The sequence below is a fragment of the Salminus brasiliensis genome, chromosome 5, assembly GCF_030463535.1.
Source record: "Salminus brasiliensis chromosome 5, fSalBra1.hap2, whole genome shotgun sequence".
NCBI lineage: Eukaryota > Metazoa > Chordata > Actinopteri > Characiformes > Bryconidae > Salminus > Salminus brasiliensis.
The window spans coordinates 19,075,602-19,097,355 of record NC_132882.1 but is presented as its reverse complement, the minus strand read 5'-3'; the positions used below and the strand labels follow the sequence as shown (position 1 = coordinate 19,097,355).

The 21,754-nt window shown below is 38.6% G+C and overlaps 1 protein-coding gene across 1 annotated transcript; it reads left to right on the top strand.

Moving 5' to 3' along the window:
- The first annotated feature begins 11,887 nt into the window (after positions 1-11,887).
- Positions 11,888-20,403, top strand: lin28aa (lin-28 homolog Aa). Its single transcript, XM_072678813.1, has 4 exons — positions 11,888-11,897; positions 12,816-12,991; positions 17,911-18,095; positions 20,184-20,403. The coding sequence occupies exons 1-4, from the start codon at positions 11,888-11,890 to the stop codon at positions 20,401-20,403; spliced, it is 591 nt and encodes a 196-aa protein (XP_072534914.1).
- Positions 20,404-21,754: the final 1,351 nt, after the last annotated feature.

The window sequence follows — 21,754 nt, the reverse complement described above, 5'->3', positions numbered from 1 at the left end:
TTAGTGTGTAGAACGCAATTGGGACACAGACTCAACCTGTCTGCCATGTACTTGGAAAAAGAAAGAAAACACTACAGCTGACAATAAAGCTACATTCAGGCTATGTTTCTCTGTTATGGAGCCTCTAACTCCTGCGGTTTAGGTTAGGTCAAGGTTAGAATCAGGTTAGGTGTAGTAGGTCAAGGCCCAGGTAATAAAACAACACTGGTTGCTTTGTACCATTCTGCATTCAAATCGCTTAGTTTCTGTGTGTCTGGGTTACGTCAGTAATTTGTCCATATGAGGGTCGAACTATATTTGGAACACATTGTACTATTGATGCTCAATTGACTGTAATAGAGAGAAGGGTGTCTCTGTCATTGTAACTTTGTGTAACTCTGTGGCTATGTAACTATGATGAAGCAAAAAATTAAATCCTGTAACATTACTCTACCACATCAGTCCACATGCTTCTTTCACTTCACATGTCTGGTTCTGTATCTCTCAGTTTGTCAAAGGCATGTGTGCCACGAGGAGAAGCAACAGTGAAATACGTTCCCCACCTATAGAGGGAGCCTGGGAGCAAAAAGAAAATCCTTGAAGCTGACATTAAGCTACAATTTGATTGGCTGTGCAGTTTATGACTGGAATTTCTTTTAATATTTAATAAAACATCAGGAAAAAACATCTAACTCCTCTCACTACTTACACGACTGGACATGCTTGTATGAACTGTATATTTCTGCCTAAATTAAAGAAAAAGATTTACAATGACATTAGTGAACTAACGAATATTGCAAGTTCACTCTGGTTCACTCTGTTTATTGTAGCACAGCACAAATAAGTAAAACTGTTCTGCTAGCAAATATTAAGGAGAATCAAATTTCAGTCTGTCTGTTTCTGATTCTCATTCTTATTGCAGTATCTTCTGCCTGTGTTTACTGTTGACATTTAATTGTAAAACATTAATCATGTTTAAAATTGTTTCAGAAATTATTTCTCTTCTCATTAGTGGCCCCTTTTCATTGGTTGCACTTCAAAATAGAAGCCCCAATGTTAGATAATGAGTATTTGTTACTCAGAGGTGATCAGGCTGATTTAGAATACAACCCAGTCTAGTATCTTACATGAGTGCACAACATACATCTTTAATAGAAGAAATAATATGCATACACACACTTAGGTTATTAATTCAGTGGTCCTGAAAGTACCAAATGTTTTTTATATTGTTAACTTCCAGTTAGTGATCATGATTGACTACAATGGATAGCTTCTGTGGCTGTTGTGCTCATTCAATTGTACAACACAAAGTATTGTGGGAAAGTCCGAGGAGCTCAATGCAGATCTTAGAAGGACAATCATAGATTTAGAAGTCAAGAAAGTCTCCTGAATCCATTTTCAAACAGTTGCAAGTTCCATGATTATCTGTTTAAACATTCAAACATTGTATTTATTCATTATTGGGAGTCATTTTGCCAAAATGTGAAAGAAGACTCAAAGTGCTACCCTCAGTTGAGAAGACATTGGTCTGGATGGTCAGCAACAACCCAAGAAATACCAAGACACAGGCCTGCCATGTCTAAACCAAAAGAGTTCTGTAACAAAAAAATTATATTGCAGCTATGTATCAATACCAGTTGTGAAATGTGAGTATTAGAGCAAAATTGGGACAAACACAAGGGGAAAAAACTCTCACTTGTGGTAAAGGGGTCTGTACATAATATATTATGGCATAATGATAATTTCTGCTCCTGTGAGATTTAGAGTTTCAGGAATTTACTCCTACAACCAAAACTAGCTTAGTTTGAACAGAAACATGATTCTACTCATGTACACATTTTGATTTGTTACTTAAATACTTTTTAAATTATTCCAAGTAGCTACAGTTTGTGAACAATTAAAACACACTAAAACACTAACATGTGTAGAGGAAATGATTTCAGTCTTGGTTAATGCTTCAAGAACTTTGCTGTGATTGTATGTGTCTGCATTGTAAGCCACACTCTTAATAATAAAGTATGTAAAATGAGGATTTAGTTCATTAAAAAGGAAAATTTATCTAGTAAAATGTTCTTCCGGTAAGCAAAAGTGGTTCTTCAATGGCATCGCTTCTATCGCACCTTTTTTGGTACCTTTGTTTCTAATTAATCAATACTGTATGTTTTATTATTGGAGCATCCAGGCAGCTGCATCCACTGCTGCTGTTCTCGTTAGGCATTTACTGTGTAGACATTTTGGCTGTAGCTCATCTCATACTCACTTGAGCCGATGAAGGAGAAGCCTTCAGGGTCTGTCATCTCTATTCAGCATCTTCATCAGGGCTTGCAAACTGAGCTCGCCTGATCAGCAGCAGAACTGTCAGAGATCACACCAGGACACGAAAAGTGGTCAACCATATAATGAGTGTAAAGTGTGACCTTTAACCACAGAACGCCTAGAAAAAAAAGATGATGAGAAAGAGGCCTACATACCACGGATGAAGTCTTCCATTAATTACATTTCAGTTTTCGAAGAGGACCCAGCAGCTGTATAAGAGAATAAAGGTCAGGGGTACAGCTTAGCTCAGTTCAGCTTATATCATAAGTACAGGTATAACTATATTAAATATAGGCTAAAGTTTCTCACCTTAGTCAGCTCAAGTGTGTGTAGCGTACCTTGAATGATGTATTGTGAAAAACACTATATGGTATATGTACAGTCATGTGGAAAAAAGGGACACCCCTTGAAAAGCATATACAATATTTAGAGACGGTATTCAAAACAAAAAAAAACAAAAAGTGTAAATTATTAGAAACATTAATACAGTAAAATATCATTATTAGAAATGGGTGATTTCCACCCAGCCTTAGTGATAGAGAGTAACATATTTTATGGGTGGAATTTACCCGATGTTAGTGTTTGTGTGTTTAAATCAGGCGCTCTTTGCACTTTTCAAGGGAAACAACATTCAGGCCGGCCACATTCTCTGCCCCATTTCATCCACAGCTGTCATCCTGTATCAGGCATTTTTACTATGGCATGCTAACAAGATGTGTGCTCATTACAGCTGTTCAAAAAAAAACCAAGAGGTGGCCACTATGTGTGCTATATGGCATGATGAACGCTGGTGTGATAAACTCATGGATCATTCACAAGGAGAATGCACTTATCAAGCCATGGGAAGAGCAGGGACTCCCCTCTTCAAGTCTGTCCCGTCAGCTCAGAATCCTCATCTGCACTGTGTGCAACATCCCTACACCTGGCACTATAGCTAGAGAGGTTGGACCAGTGGCAGCAGAAAGCGGAGGTCCCTTAGTGAGGTGTGCTGACTGCCCCACAGGCTCGGACAGGAAGACACAACACAGGTGTCATGTCTGCCGTCAACCAGAGTGCCCTCGTCATTACTACCCTGCCTGTACTGACTGCATGTAAGACATAAGGTAAGTTAGAGTTGTCCCAGAATTTGCATATAATCCTTAATTAGTATAATGGCAATGAATACATATCAATTCATGGTATTTTCCAAGAAAATTCATATAATCAAAAGAATTTGGTCATTTTTTCCCTTTTCAAAAAGTGCCATTTTTTGTCTCTCTGTCCCACAGTTATCAGTGATGCAGGAAGACTGTGCCTTTACCAGACAGGGCTCACATGTCCCAGGAATAGGGGGACCAAAGACCAAGTTCCCAGCAGGATTATTTTTTTTGTTAGGACATTACCTGTTACCTGTTAAGGATTACCCGATTTTCCAATAATTTTTCTGTTTTTTTATAGGGTCATCCATGGTACCTTTTTTTTTATGCAATGTTGTATGTTGTAAAATTAAAGAAAGGGTTCTAAAACTTGTCATACAGTGTTGTACTTTTAAAATAAATTGATGAAAACTATATTTTATCTGGAATTTTATACCGGGTAGAATATACCCAACGTTAGTGATGATGTTACCAATTTTAACGTTAGTGTTCTAGGATTAGGAATGATTCATCATCTAACCTTCACCCAAGAGTTTGTTTTTTATTATTACACATGATAAAAAAAAAAAACAGTAATAACTGCATCCCATATTACACTGGCGATCAAACACACCACACCAATCCACTGGAAAAAGGGGCAGTCTTGTGAGACAAGAGACTGTCTCACACCGCTTTGTTGTGCTGTCATATGACAGGTTTTAATAAAGCGACCTAAAGCAATTGCCTCCCACATGCTCTTTACTGCTGTTCAGACCTCCTATAGTGGCTGTATTTTTCTTCTCAGCACGTTCCACAACACAGTCTCACAAGCTCAGTCATACTTAATTCTGATTATTGTGTAATGCACAAAATAACTGTCTTCACTCTTCTACCCACTTCATTATTTGTTGACTAGTGAGGCATCCTGTCTTGTTGGCATATTAAGCCATTTTTGTGGTTCTTCAGAAACAAATAAACAATTGATCCCTTCAAACATACTGTGATGTGTTAGTGTCCCTACACCATCAACCAAACTGTATATTTGTGAGTTCCTGTTGAAACAATACATAACGTGCTCAATAATTATTGACATATCTGATGCAGGCGTAGATCCTGGTGTCCTCTGGGTCCACATAAGTGTCAGGGGTACCTGTAAATGTAAACAGAAAGATTTGAGCTAGCTGTAACAAAGAATATGCATATGCAAACATTGTTTATTTTATTGTGTGCATGTATTTTTCTGTTATAATGGCCATTATGTGAATTGTGTGTATGTTCATGATGTGTATTGTTTGTTTGTTAATGATTTGTTTCTTCTCTCCTGCTGTAGATTGGTTGCTGGGTCTTAGAGGGCAGTGGTGGCTCAGCGGTTAGAGCGCCGGGATATCGATAACAGGGTTGTGGGTTCGATTCGGCAAGCTGCCACTGTTGGGCCCTTGAACAAGGCCCTTTACCCTCTCTGCTCCCCGGGCGCTGCCCACCGCTCTGGGTGTGTGTGTGTACTCACTGCCCCTAACGTGTGTGTGTGTGTGTGAGTGTGTGTGTGTGTGTGTGTGTGTGTGTGAGTGTGTGTTCACTACCAGATGGGTTAAATGCGGAGAACACATTTCGCTGTACAGTGTACACTGTACAGTGACAAATACGTGCACCACCTTTTTTTTAGAGGGGTGGAGCCTCTGTTATTAAGCAGGAGGAGAGGAGAACCATTTACATTTATGGCATTTAGCAGATGCTCTTATCAAGAGTGGTTATCCATATAACAGAGGTGGGTTGAAGTGTTAGGAGTCTTGCCCAAGTACTAGTACACAAGTACTAGTGTAGCGCAGCATAGTCACCCAGACCAGAAATCAAACCCCAGTCTCCCACGTGGTGTGGAAGCTCACTGGCAGGTAGTTCTGTTAGCTGTTACGCCACACCAACCACCAAAGGTCATATTTTGATTTTGTTGCTTTTCTTGGTGAAGGGGTCCACATAGCCTTGTGGCTGTGGCCTTTCAGGGGTCTATTGACTATGAACATTTTTTTCTTTTAATGTTTCTAATTATAGTTCTCTATGTGTATGGGTGCTTGGGTGCCTCAATAAAAGTGGAACTCTATAAACAGAACCACTGCCCCCTGCATTATTTTTTGACCTCATGATCCAACAGCAACACACTATCTTACACATACTAGATGTTATTGCCTTAGAAGTGGGGGTTAGGGCTTTAGAGATGGTCTTAGGGGTTATTCAAAACTCTTTACTATTTATCCTTCTAGTAAAGCTGTTCAGTGGAATATGATTCAGGAGATAAAACACATGTATCCACAACAAAAACAAAAACGCAACCAAAAAAGTAGACGTTTAATTGACATATGAAACAAGTTCATGACATCAGTAATGTGCCCGTTCACTCCATTTCATGTCTAAATACTCTATACATTTGTCATAATTATTTCCATTCCAGGCTAAACAATCCTAAAAGCATTCAAAACCAGTTATTACTTTTTCTATTTCATGTCAAATATAAACAGTAATTTTATTTAAATGGGCAATTACTTCATATACTTCTAAAATGTATCTTAGGTTTCTTCAGAACCACCCACAAAATTATTAAAGAATAAAATTCTACTATTTTAATTCAAAAGCTATATGTGGTAGTTGCTTTTGACAAAGTCAGCTTTAGTTGAGGATGTATAGAGATACTCTATATTTAATGTTTTTTCCTGCTAGCCTGGCAATCTTCAGCTGGTTGACCAGCTTAGCTCTTGGCCAGCATAGTGTTTTTATTTCAGTTTGATGGTTTGGCTGAGCTTACCAGAGTGAACAATCTGACCAGGTTAGTGATTGAGCTTGGTTGGCCAGCATGACCAAGGTGGTTGGCCAGTAGGACCAACATGACCAAGTTAGTCAACCAGCAGGATCACACTGGTTAACCGGAAAGACCAAACCAGAAAGATCTAACCATAATCAACAACCAGCTTGTTGGTCGTGCTGAAAGGCCCACAAGTCCTTCAAGCTCAAAAGAAAATCTACACTATGCTGGTCAACCAGTTGTCTTACCAGTGTACGGAAACTTTTGCATGGATGAACAGCTTTTAACCCATTTTGACAATCAAGGACTAGCTTCGATGATCTAAAACAAGCCATTAGCCAAAGCTCTCTCCGATTGTGGTCTGCAGTGTTTGGACATTGCAAAAAATAACTCATACTTTGCAGTAAACAATATGGCCACTAGAGTGCAGTGCTCAATGGAAAATGGATACTTAACACTTCACTCCTACCCCCTTCTGCTACCCCTGCCTACTGCTCTAAATGATCTATATTTTGCAATGCTGTTACTAAATATGGCAGCAACTAGTTATATACACATCTTTCCACACTGGCATTCCACCCTGCCCGGTGGCTCATCAAGCAGGCCTATACCCCATGTGTATATTGTGCACTAAATGCCCAACAAACATATCATGTGATCCTTAATACACTGAATTGTAGAATATGCCAGGTCTTATTAACTTATTAACTAATTCCTTAATATTCAGTGTTGATTTGTGGAACTTTGATACACTGGTGTGATTCAGTATTCGGGAAAGGAGTTTTGCACATTGCAAAAATGGGATATGTTCTGAAACCAACACAACAGTGTGGACAGGTCATATTTGCCATAGTTCTACAAATAGGTGATCTATCTTGTTGCTACAGAAATATTGGAGAAGTATCTTAATATTGTAATGTCTTCTACTTGTCCCACAAAGACATGATTCATACAAAGATTCCATACAAAAACACAATTACTAGTAATTGCTGTTGTATTGTGTGTGTGTGTGTGTGTGTGTGTGTGTGTGTGTGTGTGTGTGTGTGTGTGTGTGTGTGTGCGTGTGTGTGTTCATTGGAGCTAAAGCTTATTGACTGGGTGCTGCCTGGTTGCATCACCTTGGAAACAATGACTTGATCAATTGGCATGCAGATTTAATATTGATTGTTTGGCATTTGAAGGGGGAAGGGAACCGGCTGCTATCCTCACTTACCTGTAGACCTGGTCTGCTATCCATCTGGAAATCAAACAAGTAGCTGATTGTATTTATTGTTTTATTGTCGTTGTCATACAGTACAACTTTTTCTGACTACAATACTGGTGTTTTACACTCTGAAAAAATAAATGTGCAACAAAGGGTTCTTTATAAATGCAATAAATAATTATTTTCATTCCCAAATACAACCATGTTTGTAAAAAAGTGCCCTTTAGAGCAGTGTATTTTCTATTTAGTTTGAATTTGTGTCTTTGTCTTATAGAAAAAATACTGCTTATTTGGAACATGTCTATTTATACTTTATCTACAAATCTGTATTTTATTATTTGTTTATTACAAAACATTATTTAAAAGTTTTTTTTTAGATGTAATTAAATCATGAATGTTGGTTTATCCCATTTCAAACAAAAATGTCTAAATATATAATATGTCAAATATTCTGTTTATTAGCTGCATTCTTGAAAATGTAGGTGTTTTAAAGGGTTCTTTGAGTAATAAATCAGAAGAATTGTTTTTGGTTCCCATGTTTGTAACAGAGATCTCTTTGAAAGTCTAAGGAATCTTGACTTGGTTTTAAATGTTGTTTGCCACTTAAAGGTTCTTATTACTCACTGTGTTTGTAATAAAGATTTAACCCTAGGTTAAAGAACTTCTTAAAGGTGTAAAGAAACTTCACTTGATTCTTTACAAACGTAAAGCTTCATCACACCCACACATCTCAATTACAAATATAGTTTTTAGGGAACCAAACGTGTTTCCTCTGTGGCTCAAAAACTCACTTAGAGTGTGGATAAGACTGACAACACAGTGAGGTACATATGATATAATCTTATTCCAACATATTCAGATACAATTTTATTTATATATACATCTTATCCTTTCTACTTAGACAAATACTTTTCTGGAAAGGCTTTGTGATGATTTGATGTTCCAACATATTACAACAATCGTACAAGGCACAAACAAGTAAGCGATTAGATCATTCCTCCTTATCTCAGTATCTCCATGTTACTGGGGGGTTGGTTGGTGATTGGAATGGTCAATGCCAAGCTTGGCTAAGCTTGAGTTTTGCTTAATGACAATAGAAATTAGATTTAGTCACAGTTTGAGCATATTTAATGCTTTTAGATTGGTAGCATTGATGGGTAGCTTTCAGGTAAATGGTTGTCCCTGTCATTTTCTGACTTCTGCACAATGCACGAAGAAAAAAAATGTGGTATGATTATATATAGTTGGTATTATCATATAAGTATTATTACACATATCTACAGTTTAGACTGAGTCAGAACTTTTCTTACTTTGCAGTAATGTTTTTTTTTGTTTGTTTTATTATTATTTTATTTTACTTTTAGTAAATCTTAACTGTAAATATTTCAATACACAGTTATCTATATAAATAACTGTTGCTCTTAAAAGGGAAATAAATTTATATATTTTTAAATAATATATACATATAAACAATGGGTACGATTTAAAAAATTAAGCTAGTATTAAGTAGTACATTAAAATAATGAAATTCTGCTACATAATGATTCATATTTGAAATTTATTTACATTTATTAACAGTTTTTTTTACTTATTGAATGCTTATTTAATGTATTCCCCTCAAAAGTACTTATAATAAATGAGTTTAGAGAACTGAATAAATCCATCTATTACCACATACTGTTATGCTGTTTAACACATTGAGGCTTAAATTAGCAGAACAGGGGATGTTAATGGTCCAGTTTACACATTCACACCTAAATCGTCTGACCATGTTTCCCTCACCCGTTTTCAGTGATAATAGCTCCTCGACAATCTTTCATTTTCTGCTTTATATCTAGGTTAAAAAAAACTGACAATGCAGAGCACCTCCAGAACACAAAAGAGCTGCACAGTCCCACTGATTTATCATGTAGCCTAGACTTACACTATTCATCCTACTAAATAACCTGAGGTCGGAATAACAGTTCAACCCCCCCACAGATCACTCGGACTCGTGATGTGTTTAATCGGAGCTGATCTGTGAGTGTATAATATTGCACACAATTCTCCACGTTATGAAATATAACATTCTCAAACTCTTCTTCAGGTTTTCGTTTTTATTTAATTTTTAATTGAATTACCTTAATTTAATAAATCGCATTAGGTGAAATAGAGGCGGATTGAAGGAGGTCGGTCAGTCACAGGATGGTCATTAGGCTGACTCAGCAGGAGATGACCGAACACTGTTGTTCCGATCACTTTTGTTTTCGTCTCTTCGGACACGACTACAGAGAGTGGTAAACTGCTTTATCAGCTCGAACTAAAAAATGAATGAATGTGTAAATATTGTAGATTATATTGTAATGTAATATAGTCACATACATTAAAACAGAAAACCTAAAAATGAACCGTTTCTTCTGTTCATCATAAGCTCTGGCTCTTATTGAAGCTGATTTCAGCACTTCTTTCAATTTAAGAGACTATCGAAACTTGGCAGTACATTTGTGAACAGTTATCATATTTCTTTCCATCCATTTTAGTTTTTGATTCAGTTAAAAATAGATATATGTATATAAACGATACATGTTTTATGATGTAATTAAATGGATGAAATTAGTTTTTTATACAACAAAATGTCAATATCTGCATAGGCTGAGTTTTTTCATCCTAGACTCTGAGCACCTTCTTGAGACCTGTACCAGTAGTGTAAATATGTTTGTATGAAATCGTTTCAATTATCATACAAAATTATATAAAACCCAAAAACAAAAAACAGCACCAGGCAATGAAACGATTGAGCCAAACCCAGACATATCAATCCAGTCTGACAACTCAGCACCTTGGCATTGGACTCACACTCTCTTCCTTTCTCTCTTTCTCTCTTTCTGTGTGTGTGTGGTCGTCTATGTGTAAGGGTACTCACCCTCCCAGCAGAGGGCGGGGTCCTCTTCCATTGGGTCTGAAAGCCCTGACAGACTATTGCCTGTGAAAGTTCCGTGTGTGCTCTTTCTGACTGTAACTTCACTCCTTTATGAGCATCTTATATAATAAATATTTAATCTCATTGATCCGGTACAGAAGACCCACAGAGGAGTGAAAATAAGATGTCACTGTTTTCCACTTTTACTGCACTAAACTGTCCCTCTACCTTCACTGTGTGTTCCTCTTCTCCCACGGGCAGTGTTTTGCATTCTAGAAAACACGGTGTTTGTTAGAAACCAGACCAACGTACAATTACAGCCTGTCTAAAAGTATAGCTCTGCATTTACACTATATTTACACTACATCTCTACATTGCAGGAGTCCAACAGTAAATTCTGCTGCAAAATAACAACACAATTAATGTTATTTCTACTGCAATAGTGTTGATGTTATTTGAGTGTGTTTTTTTTTTTTTTTACTATAGATCATACTATAGATCATATTGTACAGAACTATATTATTATTATATGAAGTTATTTTTGGCACACTCAAACAGTCCTGTTGCAGTGAATTTGCAGTGTTCAGCAGCACTGCGCACTGCGACAGCAGCAGAATTACATGACTGATCACCTCCAAGTCATTGATCGGTTTCTGTTTCACTCAATCAATAATTTAACACCCAGACTCGCAGTATCGCCGACTCGCATATTCACAGTGTTCACACTCACTCTTAACTCTCAAAACTACAGCTGGTTAAACTTATTCATCCGTAGATCTGTCTGCTTCAGGCCAGCTCTGTTTGCATCTGCATTAAGATAATGATTTTCCTTGGGTTTATAATATCAATAATATATCGCTTTGTTTTCATTGGGGCGGGATTTGTATTGAAATGTAGTCAGTATTCAGGGAATTTCAGATGTCAATCATATACTCATTTGAAACACATCCAAGTCGTCGATGTCGGCAACTTTACAGGAGGCAAATTCATCATTAACTTTGAAAGTCAAAGAAATCTTTTATTCCAGTTTATTTTGGAGAATTAATATATGTCCAATCATTATGAAACAAAGTAAAGTTAAAAAAATACAGGCCAGGACATATTTTGTGACATATATTGTATTGGAAATAAATGATTATTGTTATTATTTGTTCTTGTATCTTTATATAATTAATAACAATTTTAGTACTACAGTACTGACTTTAGAGCGGCGGTGGTGTTGGGGAGGGGGGTCCCGTGTATGTGAGAGAGACGGGGGGGTGGAAGAGAGAGAGAGAGAGAGAGAGAGAGAGAGAGAGAGAGAGAGAGAGAGAGGCCATTCCCCTGCGGAATGTACTGTTTATCAGGAGCACAGAGGAAAGGGCCAATCACGTGGACTTGACCTGAACCACATACATGGGGGGTCGGAGATGCGTAGTAGCTCAGTGTGACCACAGACCCTCAGACCCACAGTCCTTCACAGGAATCACCTGGAGAGCAGAGCCGCACGGGTTTTACGAGGCAGACCCAGCGCCTGCTGCAGTGTAAAAAAATCACACACAGAGAGAAGGAGCTTCACCTCCAGTCTACAGCCGAGAAGAGGCATGGCAGAGGGTAAGCCTGCATGTGTGTGGTAGTTGGGGGTGGGGGGTATGGGGGTTTCACAGAGGTAACCTTTCTCAAGGTGTTGGTCCGCGGCAGAGGATGGCTGGGGGTTGGGTTTCCCAGCACTGTGGCAGGTTTTAGGGGTTCTTCTCCAAATCTTTCCCCCTGACCCTCCCACTTTTTTACTACTGGGGTCGAACCGCGTCGAGCCTTCCTTTGTTTTCTTCAAGATTGGGTCTGAGTGTGTAGAGGGGCCACGTTGGTTAAGAGGAGTACACGCACAACAGCAGACTTTCATTTGACTGAAGATGGGATCCATTTCACACCAGGACTTTCAAGGTGAGGTGGTGAAAAAAGGAGATACTGTTTGGGATGCGTGGACCTGATTAACTGTATATAAAAAAAATCGAGATATATGTAGCCAAAAAGAGAATAATAAAAAAAGAGTAACAACGTGCCGTTTAACGAGCCGTAACATCTGCAAGATTCAAATTAGACTACTTCAGTACAAACGTGCCACAGATTTATCCTGTGTGTTATGTTGGAGATTTGCGGTTAGTTTTACCTAATTTGCCTCTAAATTATTTTACTTTCACTTTTTCTCCTGTTAAACTTTACACTCGAGCACACTCGTATTTACGGGTAATGAAATTAAAATTTAAAACGGAAAAAAATGCATCGACTGCTTGGAAATGTGGTTCAGATGCTGGGTAATAATTATAGAAATTTATTAAAATTAGTTTCGCTCGATTCAATTATTTACTTTTAAACAGATGATTTCCATTGACTTGGAGCGTTGACCGCTCGCTAGGCTAATTATTATACTGCTGTAATGTACTTGATATTTTGGATTTTCCTAAATGGGCTCGTAATCAACTGGAAATTTGTCATCTAGAGTCTTGTTAATGCTCCCCGCCTGTTTTGCAGGAGGCTGCGGAAAAACTGAGGAGGAAGAGGGACCAAGTCTTGAGGAAGACTCCCAGTCCTACAACGGCGTCGGTGTTTGCAAGTGGTATAATGTACGGATGGGGTTTGGGTTCCTGTCCATGAACACCCGGGAAGGCGAGCCTCTAGAAGGTCCAGTAGATGTGTTTGTTCATCAGGTGTGTTTCCCTCCAAAATTCAGTTTAATCCCTTTTATCCCTACTTTACAGCTCTACAGCTCATATTTGCTCCTGAGAATTATCTTTACATTTTTAAAATGTGGTGTCTAACAGCCCTGTGTTTTCCAATGGTAATTCCAAAACTGTATATAATTTTAGATGGTGAGTTTATTTCTAAAAAAAGAATAATCATTAAGTGTAGGTAGATCTCAAATTATCAGGCTACGCAAGTGTGAAAGTGCTGATAGTTGAAATGGTCTTGAAAGACACAGGAAATACAGAGTGAACCAGGTTGTCCTGGAATGACCCATGGTAATGGCGGGTGGTTACCTTTTCTTTCCCATTTCCCACATGAGTGTGAGACGCTGCCGTCTTCAGCTTGAAGATAATACAATGGTTTGGTTTCACATCTAGTGTACCTTTTCATCTTGTCCTCCTCACTCCAGGTTCCTGTTATAAAGTCATTGAGGACTATCTGTGGTCTTTACAGGGCCCTTCCCCCCACCCCCTTAAGCTACAATATGCTAATAGCTAATAGGTATGCTTGGAGACAGTGGTTTTATTTCTCCCAAATCCTGTAAGATCCCCTGCTGTGAAGCTATTTTGCCATGACTGCTAGCGTACTTGATTATTCCAGTTAAATGAAGCATTTTTTGGTAATATATTTGGAGTATACAAGCATCCTACAGTCTAGATGCTCAGCATATCTCTGTGTTTAAGATATCCTAAGTTTTTAGCACATCTATTAAATTTTCCAAAGATGTTCGTACTTGTTAGTGCTTGTCAGGATTATTTGTTCATTTTAAACCTAGCAAAACAATAAGTACCTAAAACCTCTAGTCGTGGGGAGTATTTAGTTAAACAGAGTCTTTGGGCATTTTTTTCTGGAGGTCATTATTACTATTATTATTAAAGCCAAACACAAATTTATCGTACATCCAATCAAATGTTACTGCATATAGTTTAAAGATAAGTATAGAAGAATATGCAACACATTCCAGCTAAGGTCTAGTCTTATGCAAAGTGACACAAATTCCAGAAAAAAAGCTACATAACTACATAATTAGTTGCTTCCTACAACTGACTGGCAGTCAGTTGTTTTGGTGCCAAGTGCAATGCTCCGGTCATCATCAGCAGAAGGGTGGTCCACATGCTGGACCCATAGGAGCCGTAGTAATGGGCCTCAGCCCTAAATTAGGAGCCGTATGTCAGAGAACATTAACTGCTGGGGTCCGCTGGCCTTTGTGCAGGGGGACAAAGGCAGACGCATCCCAATAAAGCTCTCCCCTCGGCCGTGACCAACCCCCGCTTTATGTGAGGAGCCATCCCTCCCATTGTCCTCTAAGCCTCTCATCTTCTGATGTCTTTCTCCACTTCCCCTCCAGTTTCTCAAAGTGTCTGTTTGTGTAGACTACACTCACCACATAGATTTAGACACATGTTGTACTTTTAAAAAGTTTTTGAAAGTTCTTTGAATGGCTGAGAATTCTCTACATTGTCTATTTCCTCTGAACCTTGACTGAACCAGTCAAGTGCACTGTCACACTAAAGGTTCAAAAACACCCAAAGCTTCCAAAGTCAAAAGGATATGGGCTCAACACTGTGAAGTTCTAAGATACTCTAAAAGGTGCTGGTCACAACTTAACAGAAAAGCTCATTTGAAGGAGTATGGTAAATCTCAGCACCATATAAGTATAAAACAAATGCTTTTAAAACTAATTCCATTTGATCCAAAATTGTAGACACCCCATTTTCTCATTTATGAGAAAAAGACACAACAATGCAGTGAGGTTCCAAATATAAAAGTAAAATAAAAGGTTCTCTAGGGTCTCATGAATGTACTGCCCTATGAAACATCTGATTTAGAAATTTTCTATTATATTGATGTTTTTTATAGTTTAAAAATATTCCTTCCACACAAACATCTCAATCACAAAGATGACTTATTAGATCATTATCCATTGAAATGTTCTTTAGAGAATCAAAATCGATCCTGTGATGGCTTCACTCCACAGAAACCTTTTTGGCACCTTTATTTTTTAAGTGTAGCATCTCAGAACCTTAAAGTATGATTTGGAGCATACAGAGTTTGATTTGATGGTTGTGAGAATTTCTGACTTGTTTAGAAGTTTTTGGTTAAGCGCACAAAAATGTCTTCATATCTTTTCTAATTAACATTTTCATATCTACATATGTAATATATGATTGTTTGACTCCCAATGCTGTGGCAATATATATTTTGAAACTAGATGTGGAAAATAGACAATAACAGGCGGAATAGAGACGTGCTAACATTGTGTCTTAAAAATGAGGGTTCCTAGATTTCTTCATACTTTTGAATTTAATTTTCACAAATATATTGTTATAGAATCATCTATTGAAATGATTATTGGGGCTCTCTCTTTGGTATTATGATTAGGCATTCCTTGATGGTTTCATGTAGATGCTTTTAATGAAACAGTTCACCTTCTTGAGACACATTTTTTTTTTTACAAAAGAAAATGCTATTACTCATGACTCGTGGCAACAGAGGGAAGTGGATTTAAGGGGTTAGGGAGGGGGTTGTTAGGGGAAATGGGTTAACGGTCACTGTGACTGACACACAATGGATGCTCTTGAAAAGGGGACACTGCATCTGCCGAAATACAGTTGTAAAAAATTCACTGCGCTTCCCCAACTTGCTTGAAGACGGCTTATCAGTCACTAAAGCCAATCTGCTTTGTTTTTGTTTACCATGCTGTTTGGAAGTCATCAAAAGTCACAAAATCATAGTGATAGTCAGAAGAGATCTAATGTTGTGTGGGTGTGAGCACTGGAAGGTCTACATTTTGTTGGAATCAGATAACCCTTTGGTTTAAATGTGTAGAACCATTTTCACATGTTGTAAATTGTTCTGGACACTGAATGCATTATAAATGAGCACTTAATACTTAGAAACCGAGACTTCAAACACAGACTTAAACGATTATGTCCTTTACTTTGAGTGTAGTGTCTATAGGCATGGAAGGACCTCTTTTCTTCTGTTGAATTATTGGCCTGACCCATGGCTCACAGCCGCTATAAACCATCTCAGTGTCACAAGCTCCTACTATGTTAACCTTGCTATGGATATACTTCTAAAGTTGGCCTACTGTTACATTGATCATCAAGTATTATTGGTAATAACTGATATACTAATTATTAGTAGTGTAACAGTGTAATCACAAAGCTCATGGTTTAGAACAGAACATGATTTTTGAGTCACAGATTGGATAATTTTCTTTTCTCATTCATTCATTTTAGCTTTCAGTTTGAATTTGTATTTGTGTTACTGCTTTATTTGTATTAGTGACTTTTATTTTGATACTGTTTGTGATGTAGCGGTTAAGTCATTCTCCATAATTTTTCTTTCATTTTGTAAAAGTTAGTAGTGGAGTCCATCACGGGTTAAGATTTCCTTTTGATACTCAGCCCGTGTCCATATGAGACTCCCTTTCCTCACACTAATATAACTCTGCTCTTCACTCACACACCAGAGCGATGTCGCAGCAGATGTGTAGCTGTGTTTACAAACCGTAACTGTTTTATCCACACACTTTGTTTGTGTGACAGACGACAGCTCAGCCTGTATTTTTGAGGAAACTATTACTGTAAAACTGTAAAAACTGCATCCCAGAGGGGGGCGATCCATACGGATCACAGATTATCAATGATTCGTTACCACTACTGTTATTCTTAGTAATATGTATTCATTTGCATATCACATATTTACACCATATTTTCTCGAATGCATGTAAAATTAGGAAATGTAATATGTTGCTGTACTTCACTAAATGAATCTTCTGGTCACATTAAACATCACATTAAACATCACTACCATCACCCAGCTATTATGTAGAAATTTGCTGGGGTTAAAAATATAACTTTAATGTGCATTCAAAGTAAAAGCAATCTATAGGTGAAATCACAGGGTGTGGCGCATGTCTTCTAGTTCACCTCAACATCCCAGCATGCTTTCATGTTGAACAACCATTTAAGGAATGTCCCTGGACCCCCACCCCAAGCAAGACATCCCACCGTAGTGGTCAGTGTGTCAGTGAGTTAGGAATTAAGGGAACCTTGTGTGGTTTTGGGGGAGGGTATGTGCATGAGACAGAGCTAGAGAGAGAAAGTGAGAGAGAGAGAGATGAAGAGAGAGTTGCTGCTGTATGGAATGCATACCATGGCCAGCAGGAAATCAAAGAAACATATCCCAACTCATCTTCTCTCTTTCTAACCACACACTCTTCTTCATACTCTCTCTCTCTTTCTTTCACTTTCAAAGAATACAGTAAATACACATTTACACTTATTTGGAGAAATACCATAGAGGAACCAGATTTGGTTCATGCAGACGTCAGATCTTTTTTCAGTAGCAAAAATGAAGCTTCTACAGCCCTATTCAGACATTTACATGATAATGTCCTCTTTAACATGAATTCATCTGTGATTTTATTTCCGAATTGCCCAGGTCTGTTTTCTCTTTCCTCCTCTAAGAAAAGAACAGGTTGAATTACTTACTGTTTTTCACTGAACGCAGTGGTGGTCTGATGAATTTTCCCGACAGATTGTCATCATGTTGGATTAAAAAGTGTGCTATGCACAGTATTTAGTCTCTAAAAGCATGTAGTCATCAGTGATCCACTGCTAGATATTAAACACTTTCCAGATCATGCAAACAAAATGAAATCTAATTGTGGTTGGAACTCTGTTTTGTGACTAACTGAAATAAGAGCCAGGGTCTCTTCTTACATTCTGTTAAGACAATTACAGAATGACCAATGTGTTGATCTGGAAATAGAATAAACCTAGACCAAGACTAGAGATCACTGCTTGTGGTCATTCTCTATAATGTATACTTCAAATTGTACTTCATGTTCATATTGTCCCTTTGTTCTCAGAGTAAGCTGCACATGGAGGGTTTTCGGAGTCTGAAGGAAGGGGAGGCTGTGGAGTTCACCTTCAAGAAGTCTTCCAAGGGCTTGGAGTCTGTGCGGGTAACGGGGCCTGGAGGAGTTCACTGTGTGGGGAGTGAGAAGAGACCCAAAGGCAAGAGCACCCAGAAACGCCGCTCTAAAGGAGACAGGTGAGTAGACCTAACAGACGAAGCATGAACAATTCATAAATCTCTACTATTCATTAACTTCTATCAAGCTAATGATCAAGAGTGTTGATCTGGAATGATCTGAAGGCTACATCTTTACAGTGGGCTTTAGCACATTGTCTTAAACAGTTATGCTGACTAGAATGAGGAATTACAGTGTACTCTTGTAAATGTGAAATTGTGTGCATTTGTGTTTTATTACAATACAAATGGAGAACCTAGACTCGCTCTTTAATCTTATATGTACTGTGGTTTGGTCACCTCTGTGCCCTCACTCACCCCCCCACCTCTGGTCATGGTTAGGGTCGCGCGGACTGGCTTGACATGTGACCCGGATCAATAACTGTTTAAAATTGCTGGCCACTAGTGCATTTATACTCAATAGATATGCCCTAATGTCCATCCCCCATCTCTACTGCTGTCCTTTAGAGATTAGGACATAGAAACTGCTTAGTATCCAACAGCAATTCGCTTTTATAATGTTTTGAGTTTTGAGTATAGTGGTCCATTTAGAAATCCTACATGGTTCAAGAATATATCCCACAGAATGAGAGAAAGAAAGAAAGAATTCACATATTAGTTTTGCTTGACGGTACCATTCATTCGATACTACTGTGTTGTCCTGTAGTCTTTAGAGTATGTGATGACTGCTGGAGTGGACATCTCACATTTATCAATACTGATAGATGCTAGGTGTATCAAGTGGCCTGCTGGTCAGTCAGTTTTGGTTAGAGTGAAGGACAAAGTGTTGACAGAGTTTGAATAGGAATCGTTTCAGCCCCAAAGAGTCCCAAGAGGCCTGTGTTCGATACAACTGCCCCTTTAAGAGGTGCCGCAGCTGGCTAACATAATTATTCATCCTCCTCGATGCTTAAATACTACGTTTTGCTGAGTGATTTAGTTAAAGCAGAATTCTATGACCATAGTTTGCTTCTTTGTTACAATTCTGGAGTCAATCTAGAAAAGATTTAAGTAAGAATGTCTGCACTGAGTGTACATATTAGTGATAAAAAAGCTAGACAGCAGGAGGACTGCAGCAAATAAAAGAAAGACACATTTGCAAACGTCAGCATTATTATTATGAAGCCATGGTGGGTTCTTTCTACTTTCTCCTTTTCCCCCCTTTTTCTCTTTCTGTCTATTTCTCTCTCCCCTCTCTCTCACTCTCGCTCTCTCTTTATTTGCCCTTCATTCTCTATGTGTCATGGGCAACTGTTCAAGCCGGATGCAGAGAGAGAAAAATACAGCGGCTCATTTAATTGATAACAGATGTAGGTGCCGAGAAGGGTCAGGGGTCACTGTTGCCATGGAAACCGCATACATTTAGGGTATAGGGGGGTTTGGGGGTTGAAGGAGCAAGAGGTCATAGTTCATAGGTCAATACTGCAGCTTTTCCTGACAAAGGGCTCCATAGCCTTTCTACACGCGCTCTTCGTGATTGATCCACACCCCAAGCTGCCGTGATGGTGGACGCATGTGGACACCGCCCCAGTTCAGCCCCTATAAACCACCAGCAGCAGCATCAGAGACCCCCAGTGTCCCCACGCGCCCTCATCTGCATGAACATCAATGCAGCCGTGACAGATTCGGCCCACCACCCATCTGTCATTCACATCTAGAACGTGACCCCCTCTGATGCGTAGAATGACTACAAACTGCTAAAATGTGATTTTGTTGGGGTTGTTGTGGTTGTATTGGCAAATTGAAGATCCATGGTGAAAGATTCAGGGACTCAGCCCTATTCTGCCACAGGTTTATATTTTATAGACTATATCAGCTATATTGGGCCACTATGTCTATTGTGTAACTATGTACCCTATTGACTATATATTCAAATATAGTAGCCGCAATAAGGATCATGAAAATGATCTTACAAATATTGTGAAAAAATGTTTTTAGCATACCACCTACCCCTAGCTTCAAGTATTGTAAAACAGTAGCATCGGCTTTTAGGTTGCTTATCGCCCTCTTGTGGATTCAAGTTGATAATACAAGCATGTTATTCTTGTGTGGGACAGCAATGGCCATGTTGTGCCTTTTCTAGGATTGACTGGTATTCTTCTTTTTTAGGTGCTACAATTGTGGAGGCTTGGATCATCATGCGAAGGAGTGCAAGTTGCCTCCTCAGCCGAAAAAGTGCCATTTCTGCCAGAGTGTCGCGCACATGGTTGCCAACTGCCCAATCAAAGCACAGCAGTCCTCGTCAGGCTCTCAGGGAAAGCCTTCTTCTCTGAAGGGAGAGGAAGAGATGCAGAGCCATCTCGCTGCACCCACCGAAACCATCGAATGAGAGAGTAGTGCACACAAAGGAGGGCGGGATGCAGCTCGCAAGCCAATCATACCATTATACTGGAAAGATGAATATATGTTCCTATCAGTGCTGCTTTTGATCTACCTCAGGTATATTAATGAGAAACAGAAAAAGAATGTATCTTTTTTTGGGGTGGGGGGGTTAATGGTGTAACACTCAGGAATGGATTTGCTTTGTGCTCAGGAATTTTGACAACGTATTTATTGTAGCCTTTTTTTAAATAACAGAAATGACTGATTATTCACAACCCAGTTCTATTTACTGATTTTATGGAGAAGTAGTTTTCTATATGCAGTCATGGTGTTATTCGTAAGAAAAAGCAGATTCCTGGTTGTTACATCTTAGTGTCCGACAAGAGCAGAGGCGGTAGAGATGCTCCTCTGTGAAGAATGTTCCTCTGTGTTTTTCAGGGAGTTTTAGGGTGAAGGGTTTTTAGAATATAGTTGGGGTGGGGTTTTGCAATCGACTGACCTGATCACCTGGGGCCAAATGAATGTTAAGCCATGGCTCTGGCTCTGCCAACCAATGGTTCTTGTGTCATTTATCCCTGTTAATTTATAGGTTATGTTTCCTCTATTCAGTGGACAATAGATGTGTGATTACATTTTTACACATTATGAAGGATTAATCAGAATTTCTCATAATCATAATTTTCGTTTCAGAATACAGTTTGCAGTCGAAGTGTCTTAACTGCAGCTGGGCATGAGTTCATGTGTGCTATAGCCTAATTGCCTTTTCTTTTGACTGTTTACATGCCTTTCTTTTATTTTTTTAATAGAGAAATTGTGTATTCAGTTGATGAAGTTCATTTCTAAATCATTGACTAGACATTGCCTCCATTCTCCAGTTGCCAGGCTTCTTTAAGAAGAGGAGGTGCACATAGACCTAGCGAACTTCATAGCCTTTTACTCCCGTTTTACAGGAGAAGCAGGCAGACCTTACACATTTTATATATACTATATATGTACACCTAGTACGAAACTCTTTTTGAAATCACTAGTATTTATTTATAGCCATTTCTACAACTTCTTCACAAAGACCTTTACATTCTTCTTAATCATATAATTATGAATCATATACCTCATCTCTTCACATTTATCTTTTGTCTTAGATGTCTCAGGTTAAAAAAAAAAGAACAAAGACCAGAGCTTGTTATTGTTGTAGATCAGTGGTTCTGTAGTGCCACTACCCTGCACATTTTGCAGTATCCTCTTCCCCAAACACACCTGGTGCATCAAATAAAATAAGGTAAACTGGGTGATTTAGAGCGACAAACCTGGTGTGGTACTCCAGGGCCAGGATTCACAACTATTGATGTAGGTGATCCTCA